The sequence below is a fragment of the Coturnix japonica genome, chromosome 6 (assembly GCF_001577835.2).
Source record: "Coturnix japonica isolate 7356 chromosome 6, Coturnix japonica 2.1, whole genome shotgun sequence".
NCBI lineage: Eukaryota > Metazoa > Chordata > Aves > Galliformes > Phasianidae > Coturnix > Coturnix japonica.
The window spans coordinates 10,027,100-10,044,756 of NC_029521.1; the positions used below are offsets into that span (position 1 = coordinate 10,027,100).

Consider the following 17,657-nt stretch of genomic DNA (forward strand, 5'->3'; position numbering starts at 1 on the left):
GGGAAGCGCCATTCTACAGACACGACCTTCAGATGAACACATGAGCCTGAAGGGAGAAGGGCAAGTAGGGTGTTCCAAAAAGAAACTGAAAATTTACAAAGCAGCTGCCAATTAGCCAGACCTTAATTTTGCAAATTTATTTAGGAAAAAAAAATTAACATGAGCAAATGAGAATACCTCAGTGTTACAACAGAGTATATAAATGTCTAGCAATAGTCAAATAATTTGATCTTTAAATATAAAATAACCACATGAACACCTAATATACAGGTTTCATCTGAATACATATTTATTAGATAAATATTAGGTTGTCACATCATCTAACTACATACAGTTTTGCAAGACTAAAAATCACAATTATCTTTTCTGACCAGTTTAAAGTATGAAATGATTGCATTGTACTGTACATACAATGTACAAACAAAGACAATGGCCATTTTTGCGTGTTACGTCAGATTGTACTTTTTTTTTTTCCTTTTTAATTCCCCTCTGATCGAAATATCAAAAATTGTACAAAGTATGAATTTGGTTACAATTTACTTTTCTTTTTGTAATCCCCTTATTTTTCTTCATCATTTCTGTAGCACCCTAAAAATACACAGGTGATAGACTAGTACACGTAAGCTAAATATTACAAGTAGATAAAACAAAACAAAACGAAGGATCAGAGTATATTACAGAAGTGAAAGTGAAACGAATGCTGGGACTCCACGAACGCTAACAAACAGGATTCATTTTCCACATAAGATGGAGCTTCAAGCTTTTTTTTTTTCCTTTTTTTTTCTTTTTTTTTTTTTTTTCCTGCGAAATAAAAACAATGCACATTCCAAGGAAAATGAATGCATTTCTGTTAACATGTCTCTATTTGTCATTTACATATGTACAGATGTCCCTTGAGTCTCCGCTGCAGACATTGGCGTGTATCTGTCAGTCCTATAATAATGTCTTGGCAGCAGAACTGTAGATTTCTGTGGGTTCTTTCCCAGATGAACTTCCATAGGGAAACAATTAAAAAGTAAACAAACAAACAAAAAAAGAAGAATAAAAATACTACTGGAATTTCATACAATAATTAAGCTTTAAAAGAAATGACTGTGATTACCCTATTTGCTAGGTTTTTTCTCTAAACTTTAATACGGCAGTGAACAGATAAAAAAATAACTAAATTTTCATTTAGAAGCTTTTCCATACTGAATCTACTATACAGTACCTGATTTTAGCTGACATAGTTTTAAAACTGTCTAGTATGACCAACATTTGGGTGATGGGTAAAAATCGTGTTTTCTTTCCTAAGTTCTGCTTAGAAACCAAATGCTTCTCTAAGCTCCAACATATCCACCATCCACTTTAACGCTCTATTACTGTACAAAGCAGACGCAAACACCGCTCCAAACATATTGCTAATATCTATGTGTCTGTTTTGTTTGTTTGTTTTTTCCCTTTATTCTTTCCAGCAGGTACTTTCAGATGATACGTTTTAAATACTACCAGTTTGCAAAAAGTCAATTCTTAACATACCTGGTTTAAAATACTAACGTTGTTTTTAAGAGAAAAGCAATTTCAGGTGACTAACTTAGCTGCTCAGGAAACAATGGAGAGTGGATTAAATAGAATCAATTAAAAAATCTGAGCAACGCATTCCATCTAGCACTGTGAAATGTTCTTTATTCCAAAACCTATGGCTTAAGAAACTTCCCCCAGAATGAAACAAAACAAAACTCTAAGGGCATAACGTCAGTTTATCATTCGCCACCCCTGAAAATGACTTCAATACATATATGAACAATGCAGCAAAAATACAGGGGAAAACTACTACAGTAAAATTGCTACAAAACACATCTGTAACTGAAGAACGGTCTTTCCTAGTGTCGGCGTGGCAGCAGCACCACACCACAGCCATGTTACCATGTATTATACCAAGGTATTTTAATATTCTGCAGAGATCCTCTACAGGTTGTCAAGCCTACGCAAGAAAAAAGACACTTCTAAGCAGAATAAAGTGTACTATACTGTTTCCCTCCCCACCCACCAGCATCCCTTTGTGTTAGTGTGCCCAGCTCTGCAGGCTGGAACACCAGCACAGTGATATAAATACAGTACCTTACGTACTCGCTGCTTGCCTTAGTGCTTCTTCACCTGTTCAGACAGCTGCCCCTAGGTGTCCCGCTCACTGGGGCAAAGGGACAAAACCTCTGCCTTCACCAGCCCACAGGCACCACCTGGGCAGGAAACATCGGTTGGTTGGGTGGTGGGATGTTTGCCCTAGGCAATCACTTCTTACTGTGTTTCCATGACAGAGCTGGGCCCTGATTGTCCAGGTACTGCCTGACATTTCAATTCATTCATCAGGTAAATGGATATGAAGTTTGGGCTATTTCTTCAAAAGAAAACGGGTTTGGGGGGAGGAGTGGGGTGAGGAGGGGGAAGAAAAAAAAAACCTCCCTTATTCTGTTAAAGAACCCTCAAGTTTCTTTTTCTTTTTTTTTTCTTTTGTTAAAAAAGGACCCATATAATTTTTTTTTTCTTTTTTTTCCGACAAGGTATTTAAAAACACCAGCAAAAGTATAATCAGATCATGAAAATGTTGAATATTATCAAAGACGATACTAAAATATTCACAAAGATATTTACAATAGCAATTCTTAAAATAATTGATTTTGCATAATGAACAGCGCCTTTCTTAAAAAAACTCGAAACAGGAAAAATATAAGTGTGGGACCATCTCTACATAATATGTTTGACAGATTCAATACTCCTACTGGAAAATAAAAGAACTAAACCGCCATTTCCTTTAATATCTACAGCAAGGTGCTGCTGACTAGCATATATATATCACGACGCATGTACAGCAGTAGTGGGAAATGTTAACAGAGAGCAAAATAAAACAAGAACTGCAAAGAATTTACAAATGTGACTTTGGTGAGGAAAGCAAATCCAGAGTTGTAAGCACATAGCATGCCATTTACAGCTCGCTAACTGAACACAGAGGGCTAGGAAACTCTCTAGTCAAACTGATGGGAACAAACAAAACTTGTCTGGCACTTCAGTTTAAAACTCGTTATGGCGAGCAAATAAAAGTTACTGGATTGGGTCTGGGACGAGGGAAGGAGTAGGGTCAAATTTGCTTTAGTAACAAAAAGAAATTAACCAATAACTCTACAGTGGGCAAAAGCTGAAATGTTGCACCACAAGGGCAAAGTTGGCACACATGCACTTCTTACACAGCTACTGTACATATTTTATAAAAGAGAGAGAGAGAGACAAAGAGCACAGAAATGGGCACAGAAGCAACAGGAAGCTCATGCAGGAGAAGCAACCACACGAGAAGCACGGATCACAGGGGCAAGACAGTGATTGTGGCATTAGGGTCTTTTGAGGGCAGCAGCAATCTACCAAGTCACTTTTCCTCCCCATGCCCTTTCCTTCATGAGAACAATCTCTTCCTGGCACCTAAGGTTTAAGAAAAGAAACTGAAGGAGGAGAAAAGAAAAAGTTTGAATTATTTGTAACAGTCATGAAAACAGAACACAAAGCAAAATAAAAAAGAAGCTATGTCTATCCAATTTCAATGCCCCTTTTCAAGCTGATTATGAAAAAATAATTATGCAGATCTTGATGCTACTCTCCCTCATCCTGCAATGATTTCCTATCCGCCTTCAACCTAGCTTGTCTTATTATGTGTTGTGCAATACACACAGTGACGCAAACGCTCAGGAAGCAAAGGCTGTAGGTTTATGACTGAGAGTGTTTCGGTTTGCATTCCCCCCTCCCTCTCTTTTCCATTCTTTATGGATCATATGGCAAAAAGACCTGTTACAACAATCTCGACAGTTGGGTGTCAATGCAGCCACAAACAGTAATGATTTGAAACCAAACCACAGAAAAGCCCTAAACATTGAAAGTATTTTTTATTTTTTTCCATGTGCTTCCAATGTGTGTGTTTGAACAAAGGAATCCTTTGCAAAAGAAGTGTTTAAGATTCCTGAACTTTTTAAAGTCCAAACACACGCGGCTGTGGCCTGGAGATGCTCAGGACTCCATTACTGACAACGTGTTTACTAAACTGTTGTCACCCTCTTGATGGGCTTGTATTTCTTCCCTACCTCTGCCATTTTACTGTACGATTTGTGCTTTTTGGAGCTTTGTTAGTGTTTTTGTTTTTTGTGTGTGGCCAGAACAATTACTCCAACACAAACCTGTGCTTGGAGAGGGACAGAGGAGAAGCAGGGTGGAGGGAGATGGTTTCAAAAAAATGGAAGAACATGCGTTGGAAGGACACTCTGAGACAGGTCAATTAAAGACAGTTCCATTTTGTTGCCTTTTCTTCCCTTGCCAAGATTTGTTTTTGCCAAGATACTTCACACTATGTTTATCACAGAACTCTCTCTCTATAGGATGAACAACAAACGGGGTTTCCAATAGCTGCACAACTGTCTGTGTTACGTTGTGACGCGTAGCATGGCGGACTCTGAGATTACTGCACTTTTTTGTGTATTTTTTCTCCCGTCACTTTCGCAGTTTTTGAAGCTGACAAAAGCAGTTCTGAGATGAAGAAAGCAGGGAGTGCACCACTGGATCAACTTGTGAGGTGTTTTTTTTTTTCTTCTTTTGTGGAAAAGGAGTGTTAAGATTCCTCGCTGTGCAGCCACACATGTGAACAAGTGAAAGGGATGGGGGAATACACATGGGTTCAGTTGTTCTCAAAGAGAGACAGAAGGTCATCATTGCTATTGCTTGGCAAATCAGGAGGATCCAGGTACGAAAGCAGCTCATCTGGATTTGTGAGTTCTGGAAGCAGCTATAAAATATAAAGATAAAAGGAAAATTACAGGTAACAGAAATACAATTGTGGGGAAAAAAAGGGATTAAATACCATACATTCCAGGAAACTGGCTTTCATATAAATATATTGAAATAAATCTGACAGCAGTAATGCTGCTTCACACCCTAAGGTGACGCAGTAGCCACTTGTTTGTGAAAGTCTGTATTACTCAACATCCCCGTCACAAAGCTTATTAATAAACAAAGTTTAATTCCTGCCTAACATTCTTGATAAGACCTTCTTGATAAATGTGTTACGTAGGTTAGTTTCATGTAAAAGGAAACTCGAACCAAGCAGTCAAGACTTATTTGAGTCTTAAAGTGGATCAATAAAGCCTGGTGTATGTGACTGGCAGGCAGCAGCATGGTGATTGCTTTAAGCCTTTATCCCTATGGAATGAGGCTGCTGTGTCCATCCCTTCCTCGTATACAGACACACAGGCTGGCCAGTGAGCTGGACTGGAACTTGTCAGGTGTTGAAACTAACTCAGACCAAAAAAACCCCAAAATCAAAATTAAAAAACCCACCAAGAGTCCTAAGGAGGAATAAGGGGAGGGGAGTGAAAAGGCAGGCCTCCATGAGCAGGAGAAGAAGAGATGACCTCCTCTTCTCTCTTTGGCAGTGACAGCTGATGGTGGTTGGAAGTGCTTATTCAACTCCAGCTTATTTGTATTTCAAGGCATTTTAAAGGTTCAGTGGCATAACACTACAACCAACAGAAGATGCACTGATCTCCACAAGGTTGTAAATGTATCAAGTCGAAAATTTTTTGAACTTACGTTTTCGCTAACACTGCGTCAAATAGAACTACATTTTTTTTGTTGTTATTTATTTGTTAATCTTTTTTTTTTTTCTTTTTTTTTTTTTCCCAAGCATCTCTCAGATTCTTTCTTATCTGACAGGTCACAGGCACACCTCAGCTACTGAGGGTTTTGTAAGAGGCAATGTTTTCTGGCTTATTCTGCAACTTGCCAAGTCTTGGTAAAAAGTAAAAGTATTTATGACCTGACACAGAAGAGCCTGTAATAAGCTCCCTTTATATTCAGTGTTGTGTTGAGGCCAAGACAGAAAAAAAACATGGAATGGTTTAAAACACACAACGGTAAGTACAAGAAATTAATTTAAACTGTTCTGTGTTTTCAAATACTATAAAACTAAAAACTTGACTACGTCACATTTGGCACACAAGTACTATATTTATATGCTTCTATACGCTCAAATGGATGAACATATTTTTAAATACGCTATATATGAAATGAAGAAGCATTATTAAAAAAAGAAAAAAAAAGTTTGCATAAACAAAATGTTCGTGAGGGAATGTTTTTCATAAAACACTTCCTCCTCTTACACACAGTTGTAACTGCTGTTGTCATAGCACTAGACTAAAGATATACAGCTTTTAAATGCATTTCACCTGCTTGCATAGTTTTCTGAATATCTAGTATGGGACTAAAAGAAAACTGAGGCCTTTCCATATGTTTAGAAAGTAACAAATGGTTGAATGTATCCCGCAGATATTCCAACTCAATTCTTAAAAAATTATCATACTGTGTCTGAGACTCATTCTTTTATACAGAGGATTGTTGTTGTTTGGTTTTGTTGTTGTTTGTTTTTTTTTAAAGTGAAAGGTAAAAACAATATGATCTTTAATGATGCAGTCTTCTGAATTCTGAGGGTGCATTTCATACCACGAAGTAATGGCAAAACTTCAAGACTAAAATGTTTCTAAGACTTCTCAATAGAGAATCAACCAATTTTTGCTAATTAAGGCATATTTTGACACAGTCTCAAGGAGAAAAAGGGTAAAGAGGAGGAAATTCTGAAAACACAAAGAGCATTTCTGAATGCTGGGGTGTTTCCCTGCATGCAGGCCTGTGCAACACACGGGCCATGAGCTGGCACTGTAGCTTGGCTGCTGGTGTGTGGGGATCCTCACAGCAGCCCCTCGCAGCAAGAGGAAAATCCAAGGGCCCAGCTGGGTGCAGTGCTGGGCCAGCAGGGAAGGATGGAGGGCTGAGAGGAGCAGGCACTGTGAGGGTGTGTTGGACCTGGCAGAATTTGGAGAGGGCATCCAGTGCTCCTGAACTGATCACTGTAGGGCTCTCATCAGGCATCCGCACCCTGTGCCTCTGCTGTGTGTGGTGTGAGTGTGGGTCATCTCTGTCTACATGAGGTGTACCCTTCTGCCTGGCTGAGCACTGCACTGAAGCACTAATGAATGACCCCACATGCGCCAGCAGGTCCAGCTGCCCGTGGTACATTCCCCAGCTTGGTTCCAGCTCACAGACAGTGCAGCGAGGTGCCTGGCTCAGCCTGGTTCCACAACAGTCACCAATAGCTAAACCTGCTGACATCATTTACCTGAGCGTGACTGAGCTCACAGATATTTCTAAGCGCTATGCTCTCCACACTGCACAGCTCTTGCTTCATTCAGCTACAGCAATTTCAGTTTCACACCGAGTGCCTCCATCAGCAATACTCACAGTACTATAGTAAAGGTATATTTTCTTGTCACCAAGGAACAATTGCCTGACCCATATCAGTGTACAGTGCTACTTAAATACCTGAAGAAAAACTGAGCTTTTTATTTCACCTATTGATATTACTCATATGGCATCCTTAAGGGCTCAGACCCCCAGTTGCCAACACGACCCACATCTCCTGAGGGACACGCCATGGTCATGCTGTGTGACAGACACAGCCTGGCTCCAGCACAGACACTGCTCACGGAGGGCTTCTCCCAGTGTCTGGAGCCTGCCCTCCCCAACGAGGCTGCCTGGTGGCACAGTGCTGTCATGGGACAGGGAACAGGCACGCACACAGCAACAGCACAGACAGGTATAAACCTGAGGCACAGAGTGAACACTTCTCTCAGAAAAATACATTGTGCGGCAGACTTTGGACCAGACAGAAGATACAAGTACAGGAATGCATGACTTAAATGAAAATCCAACCCTAGTGCTAAGAAATGTAATCTTCAGAAGGTGGGTAGTTGAACAGATGCCTCCAGCAGCTCACTCCCAGCACTAGCAGTGGGTGGCTGTGGACATTACTTCTGTCCTTAACACTAGGATCATCTCCATTTAGTCACATGCTGCGCTCAACTCTGGCTAAGGAGGCAGAAGATGTCCTTGTTGTTCATTTGCAGCACTTGCATGGCATGGGAGCAGGACGTTTGCTGCTGAGTGCTGGTGGCAGGGCCCAGAGCCAGGGATGGACCCCACTGTCAGGCACCATGAGGCTGAAACTGAGCCAGCACATGGCTCAGTGGGCACCATGTGGCCCGAGCCTGGCCCAACTCCTCCTAATCCAGAGGCTGCAGCAGTTCCAGGGCTTGGACTCACACACACGAGTGCCTTCATCTGGTGACAAGGGGATTGGGAGATCTCTCTAGGCAGACACTCTACCTGCTGTTTCAAAAGACACTTGCCTCCCCACTATGAGGAGGACACAGCTGGCACATCACACAGCTGCTTAAAACAGAAGAGTTTCCACAGCAAGCCAGGAGAGCCCTGTCACCTCAGCTGCAGTGACTACACCCATGTACCCAAGCATGAGACGATGGCATGTGCTGTGGAAGCGGCTCCCCATCCCCACACCCATCCCGCCCTCCCACCGCCATGTCAAGCACACTCTATGGCAGGCAGATGATAGTATGACACAGACTTACATCCAGCGAGGGCTCCGGCATGTCAGGTGCTCCCTGTCCACCAGCCTGACCCTCTAAGGCTGAGGAGGGATTAAAGGTCAGGTCACTGTGTGGATGGTTGCCAGAAGCGGCCGGGGGTGGCTGCCGGGACTGCTGGCTGGGAGGCCCGCTGTGATGTAATGGCTGCCCTGACTGGCTGCTGGGGTGAGGGACGTGCAAACCTTGCTGCATGGAAGTATGGGACTGATCAGTGCTGCCGGGATGAGGGATCTGCGGAGGAGGAAAAAAGCAGGAAAAGAAAGTGAGGCCACAAGGTACAGTGCTCGCGGTGCCTGACTCTGTAACCGCATGTTGAAAGGAAACAACAAAAATGAATTTAAAAGACCAAAAAAAGGAAAAAAAGAAAAAAAAAAGAAAAAAAAAAGCATAATTTCAAAAGAAAGCTCCATATCCCAATGTTGGAGGAAATGTTTCAGCTTTTTGGAGGTCATCTGCAATGGGGAAATAAACACTGGGTTTGTGCTGCTGCATTTGTTTCACTGTAATGTGGGAAACTGTGGCTGAAGGCACAAATCAAGCAGCCCACGGGGCTGAAGGGGGCTGATACTGCTGCTCAGTGTGAGCCAGGCAGATGCTTTGCCCTTGAAAAATTTCGGGAATGAATGGAGGATTTGTTGAATAATGATCCCCGTGCCAGCAAACTGATTAACTGAGAAAATGCTTAAGTTCTGCTCAGATTCCTTATTGGGTAGCTTCCCTGACATTGCTGCCTATTCTTGTTTCAGCTTGTTACAACCATCTGGCAAATACCAGCCCTTCCCTATGCCTTTCTCTATTTTATTTTCATCCATCTTTTCAGAAAGCAAAACCCCTTTTAAGGGATTTTCTTAGCTGATGCTTGATAAAATCAAGTGGGCTTGGTTAGCTAAGCTCCTCAGCCACCCACAGAGCTGCCAGAGGTGACTGAATACCTGCTGACACCCTGCGACACATTATCTTAAATAATGAAAGATCATGCAACAGAATGCATCCTTATTTTCACATGGGCAAGTTCTCTAGCAAAAATTTTGTATTTTCTAAGTTTTCAATGGGGAATGACCTACCAAACCATACGTGTCTTCTAAACTTTATTATGGAAGAATTAAGGGAAAAAAAAAATCTTTCTCCCATTACAGAGAAGTGACAAAAATGCACAAACCCAGTTTTTTCTTCTGCTACATCACCATTAATGCTAGTGGACTCTTTGGGACTTGACCATGGTGCCAAGAGAAAAATGAGTGTGAATGCCTTAGAATCAGTTATTTCATGTTAATTGGGTATATGGAGAAGCAAAAAATGTAAACATTTTTTGAGAAATGCTACATATTGCCACACAGTGGAGCTGAAACAAAAGAACAGATACATACAACAACAGCATGAAATTCATCCAGCCAAGCCAACAGAAACTGGCAAAATGCTATGTCACATGTCAGCATTGACCCTTTCATATCACAGCAAACTGCAAGGTTATTTTAACCTTAATCTTTAGTTTTGGAAACAAAAGGGAGGTTATTACAAAACTTAATTAAAATATTCCAAGATATTGAGAAAAAAAATAATCACAGAAACAAGCATTTTATAAAGAAACATTTTTCCACTCACACGAAAACTGACATCTGAACAGTGATACAGTGGGACACTCATACTCAGCTACATGGAGGCCTTTTTCAATAGTTTGGCAGTAGGAACGTTGGTGGAAATGAGCAGGATTCTACATGCATAAGTGTTTTTGGGTCTCTTTCCCATATGAGACTATAAGATAACTATTATGAAGTACCATTGTATACTTTTCTCTCCATTAGAGTCACAATTTGACTATCTGGAACATATTCTGTAACATTATTGTTGTTACCTTAGAGGTAAACTTGTACAAATTCTGCCCATAGACCACAGCTCAATGTAAATGAATCCGCAGCCTAGGAACTTTGCTACAGTCCAAGTGAAAACAGATGTCTGTCCAAATAGTATCGTTTCATTCTTTTGTTCACTGAGAACATGTGCAACAGGGACTGTGCAAAGAAAGCTTAATAACAAAAAGTAAAAAGCAATTAAAGACAGTGTTGCTGAAGTGGGAAAGTTGTTTCCAGAAAATAAAACAAAATAGGAACATCTTGAAAATTCTCTTAAATTTATCTCCAGATGCACATGGCAAGGGTCACAATGGTGTGCCTATAGAAGTAATTATTTAAACAAAGAGGCTTTCATATGTTTTCAGACATATTTCAGAACAGACAATCAGGTTAAAAATTCTACACATTATGTTTCCGTATACTGACATTATATTAAATATTTTATTGATAAGGCAGTATCTTGGGTAGAGATAACTGCTGGACAGGAAGTCGTTGTTCATTATAAGACTGAAGGTTATCATAATCTTAAACAGCCAACACAGCTTCAAGATCCGACAGCATTGATTCAGGCCTACCTGTGACAGAATAAATGCTCAGTACTATTTTTTTTTTTGTCTTCATTCAGCTTACTAATGATGAAATAATTACCATCGGTGTAAAACCACTCTAAACAATACAACGTGGGCTTCCAGCTTGTGTCTGCCACTTGCACTGTTTTATTTCAAAAGCACTAACTTACATTATGAATGCTGAGTCTAACAAAGTTGCCACTGCTTAGATAGCAAGGTAATTCAGAGTTGTTTTTAAGAGCATAAACCCTGGCACTCTTAAACATTTACAATCTGTAAAAGGAAAGTTTATAGAAGACACAACTACATCTACTATTTAATAGCACAAAGAACACAATTTGTTATGATTTAGTCTAAGAGTGACCTCTAGGTGTGCTGAGATGAACAGCAACAGAGCTTGCCAGCTGCAGGATGATATTCCTTTCATCTCAGGAGTAAATTGATAGTGAAAAAAAGGATCATTAGGTTGAGTCAATTGTTTATACATCTCTCCACTATGGAGGTCACAGACTCGCCAGCTCTTAGCTGTGCTAAGTAGCAGAATCACCAAAAGATGCCATCCTGCCCTGCCGCTGTTCTCTGCCACTTTTCCCATCCATTTTTCCCTTGCTATCAACATGCGTCCTTGCAAATATACTGCAAACTCAAGAGGTTCAATTATATCAGTACCATGCTTTAATAGCATGCATTTCTCTAAAAGCAGCAGTTTTAAAGCTGTCTTTCCTGTGTGTCTGCTACCAAAAAATACTTCCCTTCAGAGAGAAGAATGGAAGAAATCAAAAACAGAAGAGGGAAGCAGACACTCTGTAATATTGACAAAGTTCTGCAAGAGTACTATCAGTCCACAAGAGCAGACTAAAAATATGTATGGCCAAATTGGCAAGGTCAACCTAATTCTGTTGTGCTAAAAGATATGAAAACCAGTCCTTAATAAGGCAAATCACCCACTGACATAGGCTAGGTGGAGCCTGCTTTTGTGCCACTTCCCTTTTCCAAACAGCATTGCTTGTGTATCATGATAGAAGAGGGACAAGTGAGGCAAAGGTTTACTTCAATTGCTAGCTATCATAAGCAAGCATTAGATCTGATACTGACTGACCCACAAAATCAAAAATCTATTAACATTTACCCAGATACCCTATTACAGTTCTGCAGTATGCATAGCCTTGAGTAACTTTTAACTTTGCTATTATCTGTAAGGAGTCCAATTTTCAGAAAGCCACAGATTCTTCGCTTTCATATTCAACTACTTCATATCCTACCACTTCAGAGAATCTACTAGGGCAATGGCTATAGCAAAGGTAAAGCAGTTAACTGATGGAGTGGAAATGTACGTGTCACAGAATGGGAGGTGCAGAAGAATTCCCTGTGGCTTCGATTCAAAGGACAGCAGCTGTGTGTGAGTGGTTCAGGTTGGTAGCGATTCCCCTCACTACTATATTCTCATGCTGTACAGTTGGTTCAGATACAGATATTCAGGTTGCTCATTAAACTGATAGGTAAAATTTGCCAAAGTAAAATTAAATTTACAGTGTGCTTGTTCTATCCTTTAATAGCCTGTGAAGTGGTAAAGTCATTACATTTTCTGGACTCTTCCTTTGCAGACATTCTTCTCACTTGGGATCTGCCCAAGCTACACTAAGAATGCTCTCTCCCCCCTCCCTCCCTATTTCTCACCATCCTCCTTGGAAAACCCACTGCCAGCTAGAGGAGACACTGACTGAGTAGGCTTTTCCTAAGCATCTGCTACCATATATCCTCATTACTTTCTGAAATAATGCTTTCTAGTGCTCAATGAAAACACAGCACAGATGACTCATCAAGTTAAACATCCTTCCTGCACAGTAACAGCATACTATAAAGCCCCTGCCCTGTAACGTACTTGAATATAAAAGGATATATACACATACATACCACACAGAGTTAAAATAGATGACTAGTCATGCCTAAGAGCTAAACACTGCTGGTAAATTTTCTATCATCTGGTTGCTGCGGTACTACATCTTCTGGCTGTAAAGTTATGTATATATAACTTGGTTCACTGAGCAAGCCACTTTTCTAATGAGCAGTTTCTGCCTTTCCAGCTGAGACCTGAAGAACCTCTGTTTTTTAAATCTGTTACCCTGGTGCACCCTCAGACTAGCAGCAGTATCTCTCCTTGAAATCTACAGGCTTGTCCTATTCCCTACAGCTTAAAGGTACATTTCTACTTGGATAGAATCCCTCACAAAATGCTTTGATGCAAACTTTGCCCTCAGGGACAAAGTCAGGGAAGACACAGTCCCTGCTCCGGAGTCAGTCAATGTCTTGTTATAACAAGCTGTCTGCTGAAGATGGACATTCACAGATACTGCTGGCTAGCTTTTTTCAGGTGTCAGAGGAAAGCACAGTGATTAACACAGGTACACCAAGCCAGGTCGTTTCTTTCAGATAAACAAGCTTAAACAACAATCTATAAAAAAAACCTTAAAGACATTTTCCCACAAACTTGAAAAGGCCAGAAACTAAAACTGACATTTCTCACATTTCTCAGGGCTACTCTATTTCAGATTTTGCCAAAGTTGGGAAACCAAAACTAAGAAAATCAAGTCACAAGGAAAGTCCATTTGGCTGACTGAAGCACCTTACCCCTGCAAAGAAAGACCTATGTCTGCAGTACCATTACTTACAGATTCCTGCATAGGGTGACTGAGAGGTTTGTCGAGAGCTGCCATGCTGCTTGGCATGTCTGGGGGATGTGACAGCTGTGGCCCATGCATGAAATCATTCATTGATGTTCCACCAGGATTCCCGTGAGGAAAATCAAAATTGCCATGACCTTGGTAACTGTTACCTGAAAGACAAGCAGATATGATACAAAATAATTTTTATTTTTTTTCCTGACACTTATCTTCTAGAGTCTCTTCTCATAAAACCTTTGCAGGGCCATATCTCCCCTACATAGGATGGGGTAACATGGCAATGTTGCACTCCCCACTGCAGAAGTAGCTGAAGGAATAATAGGGAAGAAAATATGGCATTTGGCTTTCATGTTTTGGCTACTGCTGGGAATATTAGGACTGACTGTAGTAATTTGTGTACATTCTGAAAATAAGTGAAAACTCCTGACACTTACTAAAGCTGCATTTAAGTCACAAATTAAACTTAAGCAAGACAAAAAAGTCCAAAGAATCCGACTAAACTGACTCGCTGCCTAAGTACAAATTATATATAGTACACCTACGTCATTTTTATTTACATTTCCACGCACTAAGGAGGACTGTAGCTTTCCATCAGTTACTGACAAAGTTAAGTGACCGAGCTGCATCAGGAAGATGCCACCATGGATGCTGCACATCCATTTCACCTCTTCTTCATCACTATAAATAGGCAACTTCTGTTGAGATAATGCAGAAGAGGCCTTCATGTCTAATTGAGGCTTGGGATATAATTCTCCTTGATACCATGAAAACTATACATAAATATACACCAATTTTCCCTTTCTGAAAAGATCTATCCCCATTTTCAGAGCTGCAAACTGCCTGCACACATCTTGTGTTTCAAATGTGGATATGTGCATTCACAATGAAAAATTAGATAACTTACGAAATCTATCTAACTTTGGATGGAAAAGATGTTCTCCAGAACATCAAAATTCCTTATCAGTCCAGAATCTGGTTTTAAACCTCACACATCTACTGTTTAGCAACAAGCCTGGGGCTCTCTGCAGAACTTCAGGACAAGTATAGTATGGCCATCATCAGTATATTTTGATCCTTCCATCTCAGCCGTGTGAGCATCACTATAATTCTGCAGCATGAGTGCATCATAGTACAGGGGATTTATTTTCACAATTCTTTTCTGTTCTGATCCCTCTGTTAGCACTTCCATTTGAGATACCAACTCTGTTAGTTTATCTGCTATTAAGAATTAGGACTGGACTGAAGTCATTAAGCTATTTTTTTATATGTGACCTAACTGCATGATAGTGAACTCAGAAACAATAGAATAGTTTTGGAACTTGAACAGAGAACTTAAGATTTCTCGGCTAGAATACAGGAGCTTTAAATGGAAGAAGTCAAGAAGGGAGTTCAACAAACCAAAGTAGCTGTGACATTTGCTCTTCAGCACAGCTTCATAAGCAGAAGCTTAATCTCAGAGGAATAGAAGTCATTAGCCATGTAAGAGTATTTCTCAGAGAAGTCAGGACTTTGATCTACCATGTAAATACCACAGAGCCTTACTAATTCCCATTTTGTTAATCTGCAAACTGGATAATTCTCCCAGAATGTAACTGCTCTTTCCTTGCTTCTTGGGAAAAAATTAATAAGGTCTTGGATTACTGAGTAGTTGCTATATTTACAAACTATACTTCAGTATAATTACAAACGTAAACCACAGTAATAACACTACTACATTTTATTTATTTATTTTTTTTTTTAGAATGTTATCAATCAGAGGACACTGCCTAATTCTAAACACTAAGTTTCACTGCATATATTGATAAAGAACGAAAACAGGATGCACCGTGTCCACGCATTTACAGCCATGCAGATATACGCCCTTCTCTGGGGCAAGAGTTGTGCCACATGCTGAGGGACACACCTGTAAAGTCATTTAGGATAATCTGGTGCCTTGCACTGATACGTGTGTTGCAGCAGAGGTAGGGCAATATAGACTGCATATGACATTGGTGAGTCGAGGCTCTGAGCAGCAATGTCTAACTCTGCTACAGGACATACAGGGGAAGGGAGGGAAACAACAGCCCAAGCAACAATCACTAAAGAAACCCTGAAGCCCAGCTTACATGACTACTGTGTCCATTCCTGGGTAAAGGAGTTAGAAAGATGATGAAGAAAACATGGCTCTGTTCTCATGTTCTGACTGTGTTTCACTCCTACTTAACAACTGAAAAAATTGTGATTCAGTGCTCTTGGCTTTGTTATAGTAATCATTCATCTGTTTGAAAACCTGGAAAGTTTTATCATCTGTCATCAGTTTTGCAGTCATTGGAGCAAATTAAGCGTATTTTGCATGCAAAATACGTTTTTCTTCAAATGCCGTCAAAAAGCACATATATCACCTTGTAATCAATTTGAGGATTCTGATGGTGTGAACAGTTGGTCTTTTCTCTGAGCTGAACTGAGTCATGTCTTATTTCTTGCAAAAAGAACAGTCTCTGGTTTCATATTTTCAGAATTGTCAGTATAATTTAGTTATTCAGAGTATCCCAGTCATTTGAAATTTCCACTGCTTGGATTTAGTTCTATGTTTCTCAAACTGGCAATGCATAGACAGAGTATCTCAGAAGTCATTATCTAATGCAAAGGCGTTTGCAAAGCAGCAAAAAGTTTCTGGGTGATCCATGGAATGTCAGCCACCTGCCCAAGTGGCCGGATTAATGAGTCAGGTTTGCTACATAGTAAGTAATGTAGCAGGAGAAGCTTTTATCAGAACTAGAGGGATACAGAAGGAAAACAAACAGAAAAAATGAGGAAAGATGTATATTGTGGCAGACCATGAATACATAAGGGAACATACAGTGCTCATTGATTTAGAGAGAGCTGCATAGCAATAAATGTGGCAGTCAGCAATTGCCTTACTATAAGACATTTTCTCTAAGCAGATGAATCTTAAATGAAAAGTCTCATGCAGAATTTCAGAAATGCAGCCGCACATATTTTACTTTCCTTGTGAATGTCCATGAGAAGGTGCAAAGACAAACAAAGGTGACACAACAAAGGTGACTGACTGACTCACTGAGTTTGAGAGTGATGTAAGACTTACCTTGGTTACCATATTCGGTGGAGTTGTTACTTCCTGGAGGAGGTGGGAGGGATGGGTAAGGTGATGGCCCAGGACCCAAAGCTGCAATCATCTCCATCACATTTGGCATGATCATCTGGCTTGGACTCATGGTCTTAAATCTTTTGGAGGGAATGCCATCTGGGTCATCTTTGATGTGAATATCTGACTTTATAGGGACTGGCCTCCAACTGCAAGTTGGGTCAATGGTAACTTCTTCAAACTCTGAGCTGTAAAATAACGTGAGAATTTTAGCACATTAATTGCTCTTCAGTTTCCTGTCAATTCTGCTGATATTTCCCTAAGAAACTGATGGCAACAAATGTTTTTAAATGCTCTAGTATATACAACCTCAAAATCCTTCACTCCTCAAAAGTGTGCTGAAAGCAAATTTTAGAAATAGCAATGTGAGAGCACATTTCTGTTTATACCCTCACAGTGAAATCCAAAAGTATCTATGTGATCTGCTATATGTCAATCAGAAGGTCTCCTTCTAAACATGAGAAAACATTTCATCCTCCATTCTTGCTCTTCCTTCTGTCTCACTGATGAGGCTGCCATCAGGAGATGACCCAAATGAAATCTATTAAGTGGGCAGAAAGAGACACACTATTATTAGCTATGCTTACTGATATTACTAGCTTCACTGAGAAGCTGTGAAACAGAATACTCAAGTTCAATCACTAACACCTTTGGCATGACTGTCTCAAAGTATCTTCCATTCACTTAGTCTTGGATATCAGAAATATCAATTCACTTACTTCTGTATAGCGTTGAGAATACCCCACATGTACTGGTCAACCTCTAAGCCCTCCAGCAGAGCAGTTTTACTAGAAAAGGAAAACAAACAAATAACTCCTTCATATTAGAATATATCCATATATTTAAAAGAAGGATGGAAGAAGAATAGTTTAGTGATGAAATCAGCAGTCTAAGATCTACCA

General features: G+C 40.2%; 1 protein-coding gene across 11 annotated transcripts in view; it reads right to left on the bottom strand.

The window, feature by feature from the left end:
* Nucleotides 1-265: 265 nt before the first annotated feature.
* ZMIZ1 (zinc finger MIZ-type containing 1) overlaps nt 266-17,657 on the bottom strand; it is a 319,493-nt gene continuing 302,101 nt past the window's right edge. For 10 of the 11 annotated variants that reach the window (XM_015866340.2, XM_015866349.2, XM_015866341.2 and 7 more), the window contains 5 exons: nt 17,475-17,543; nt 16,696-16,943; nt 13,599-13,762; nt 8,493-8,741; nt 266-4,798 (listed from right to left, as the gene is read on the bottom strand). In XM_015866340.2, coding sequence (XP_015721826.1) covers nt 4,691-4,798; nt 8,493-8,741; nt 13,599-13,762; nt 16,696-16,943; nt 17,475-17,543 — 838 coding nt within the window. In that variant the 3' untranslated portion in view covers nt 266-4,690. The remainder of the gene's footprint in view (nt 4,799-8,492; nt 8,742-13,598; nt 13,763-16,695; nt 16,944-17,474; nt 17,544-17,657) is intronic. The other variant, XM_015866343.2, reaches the window with a different exon arrangement.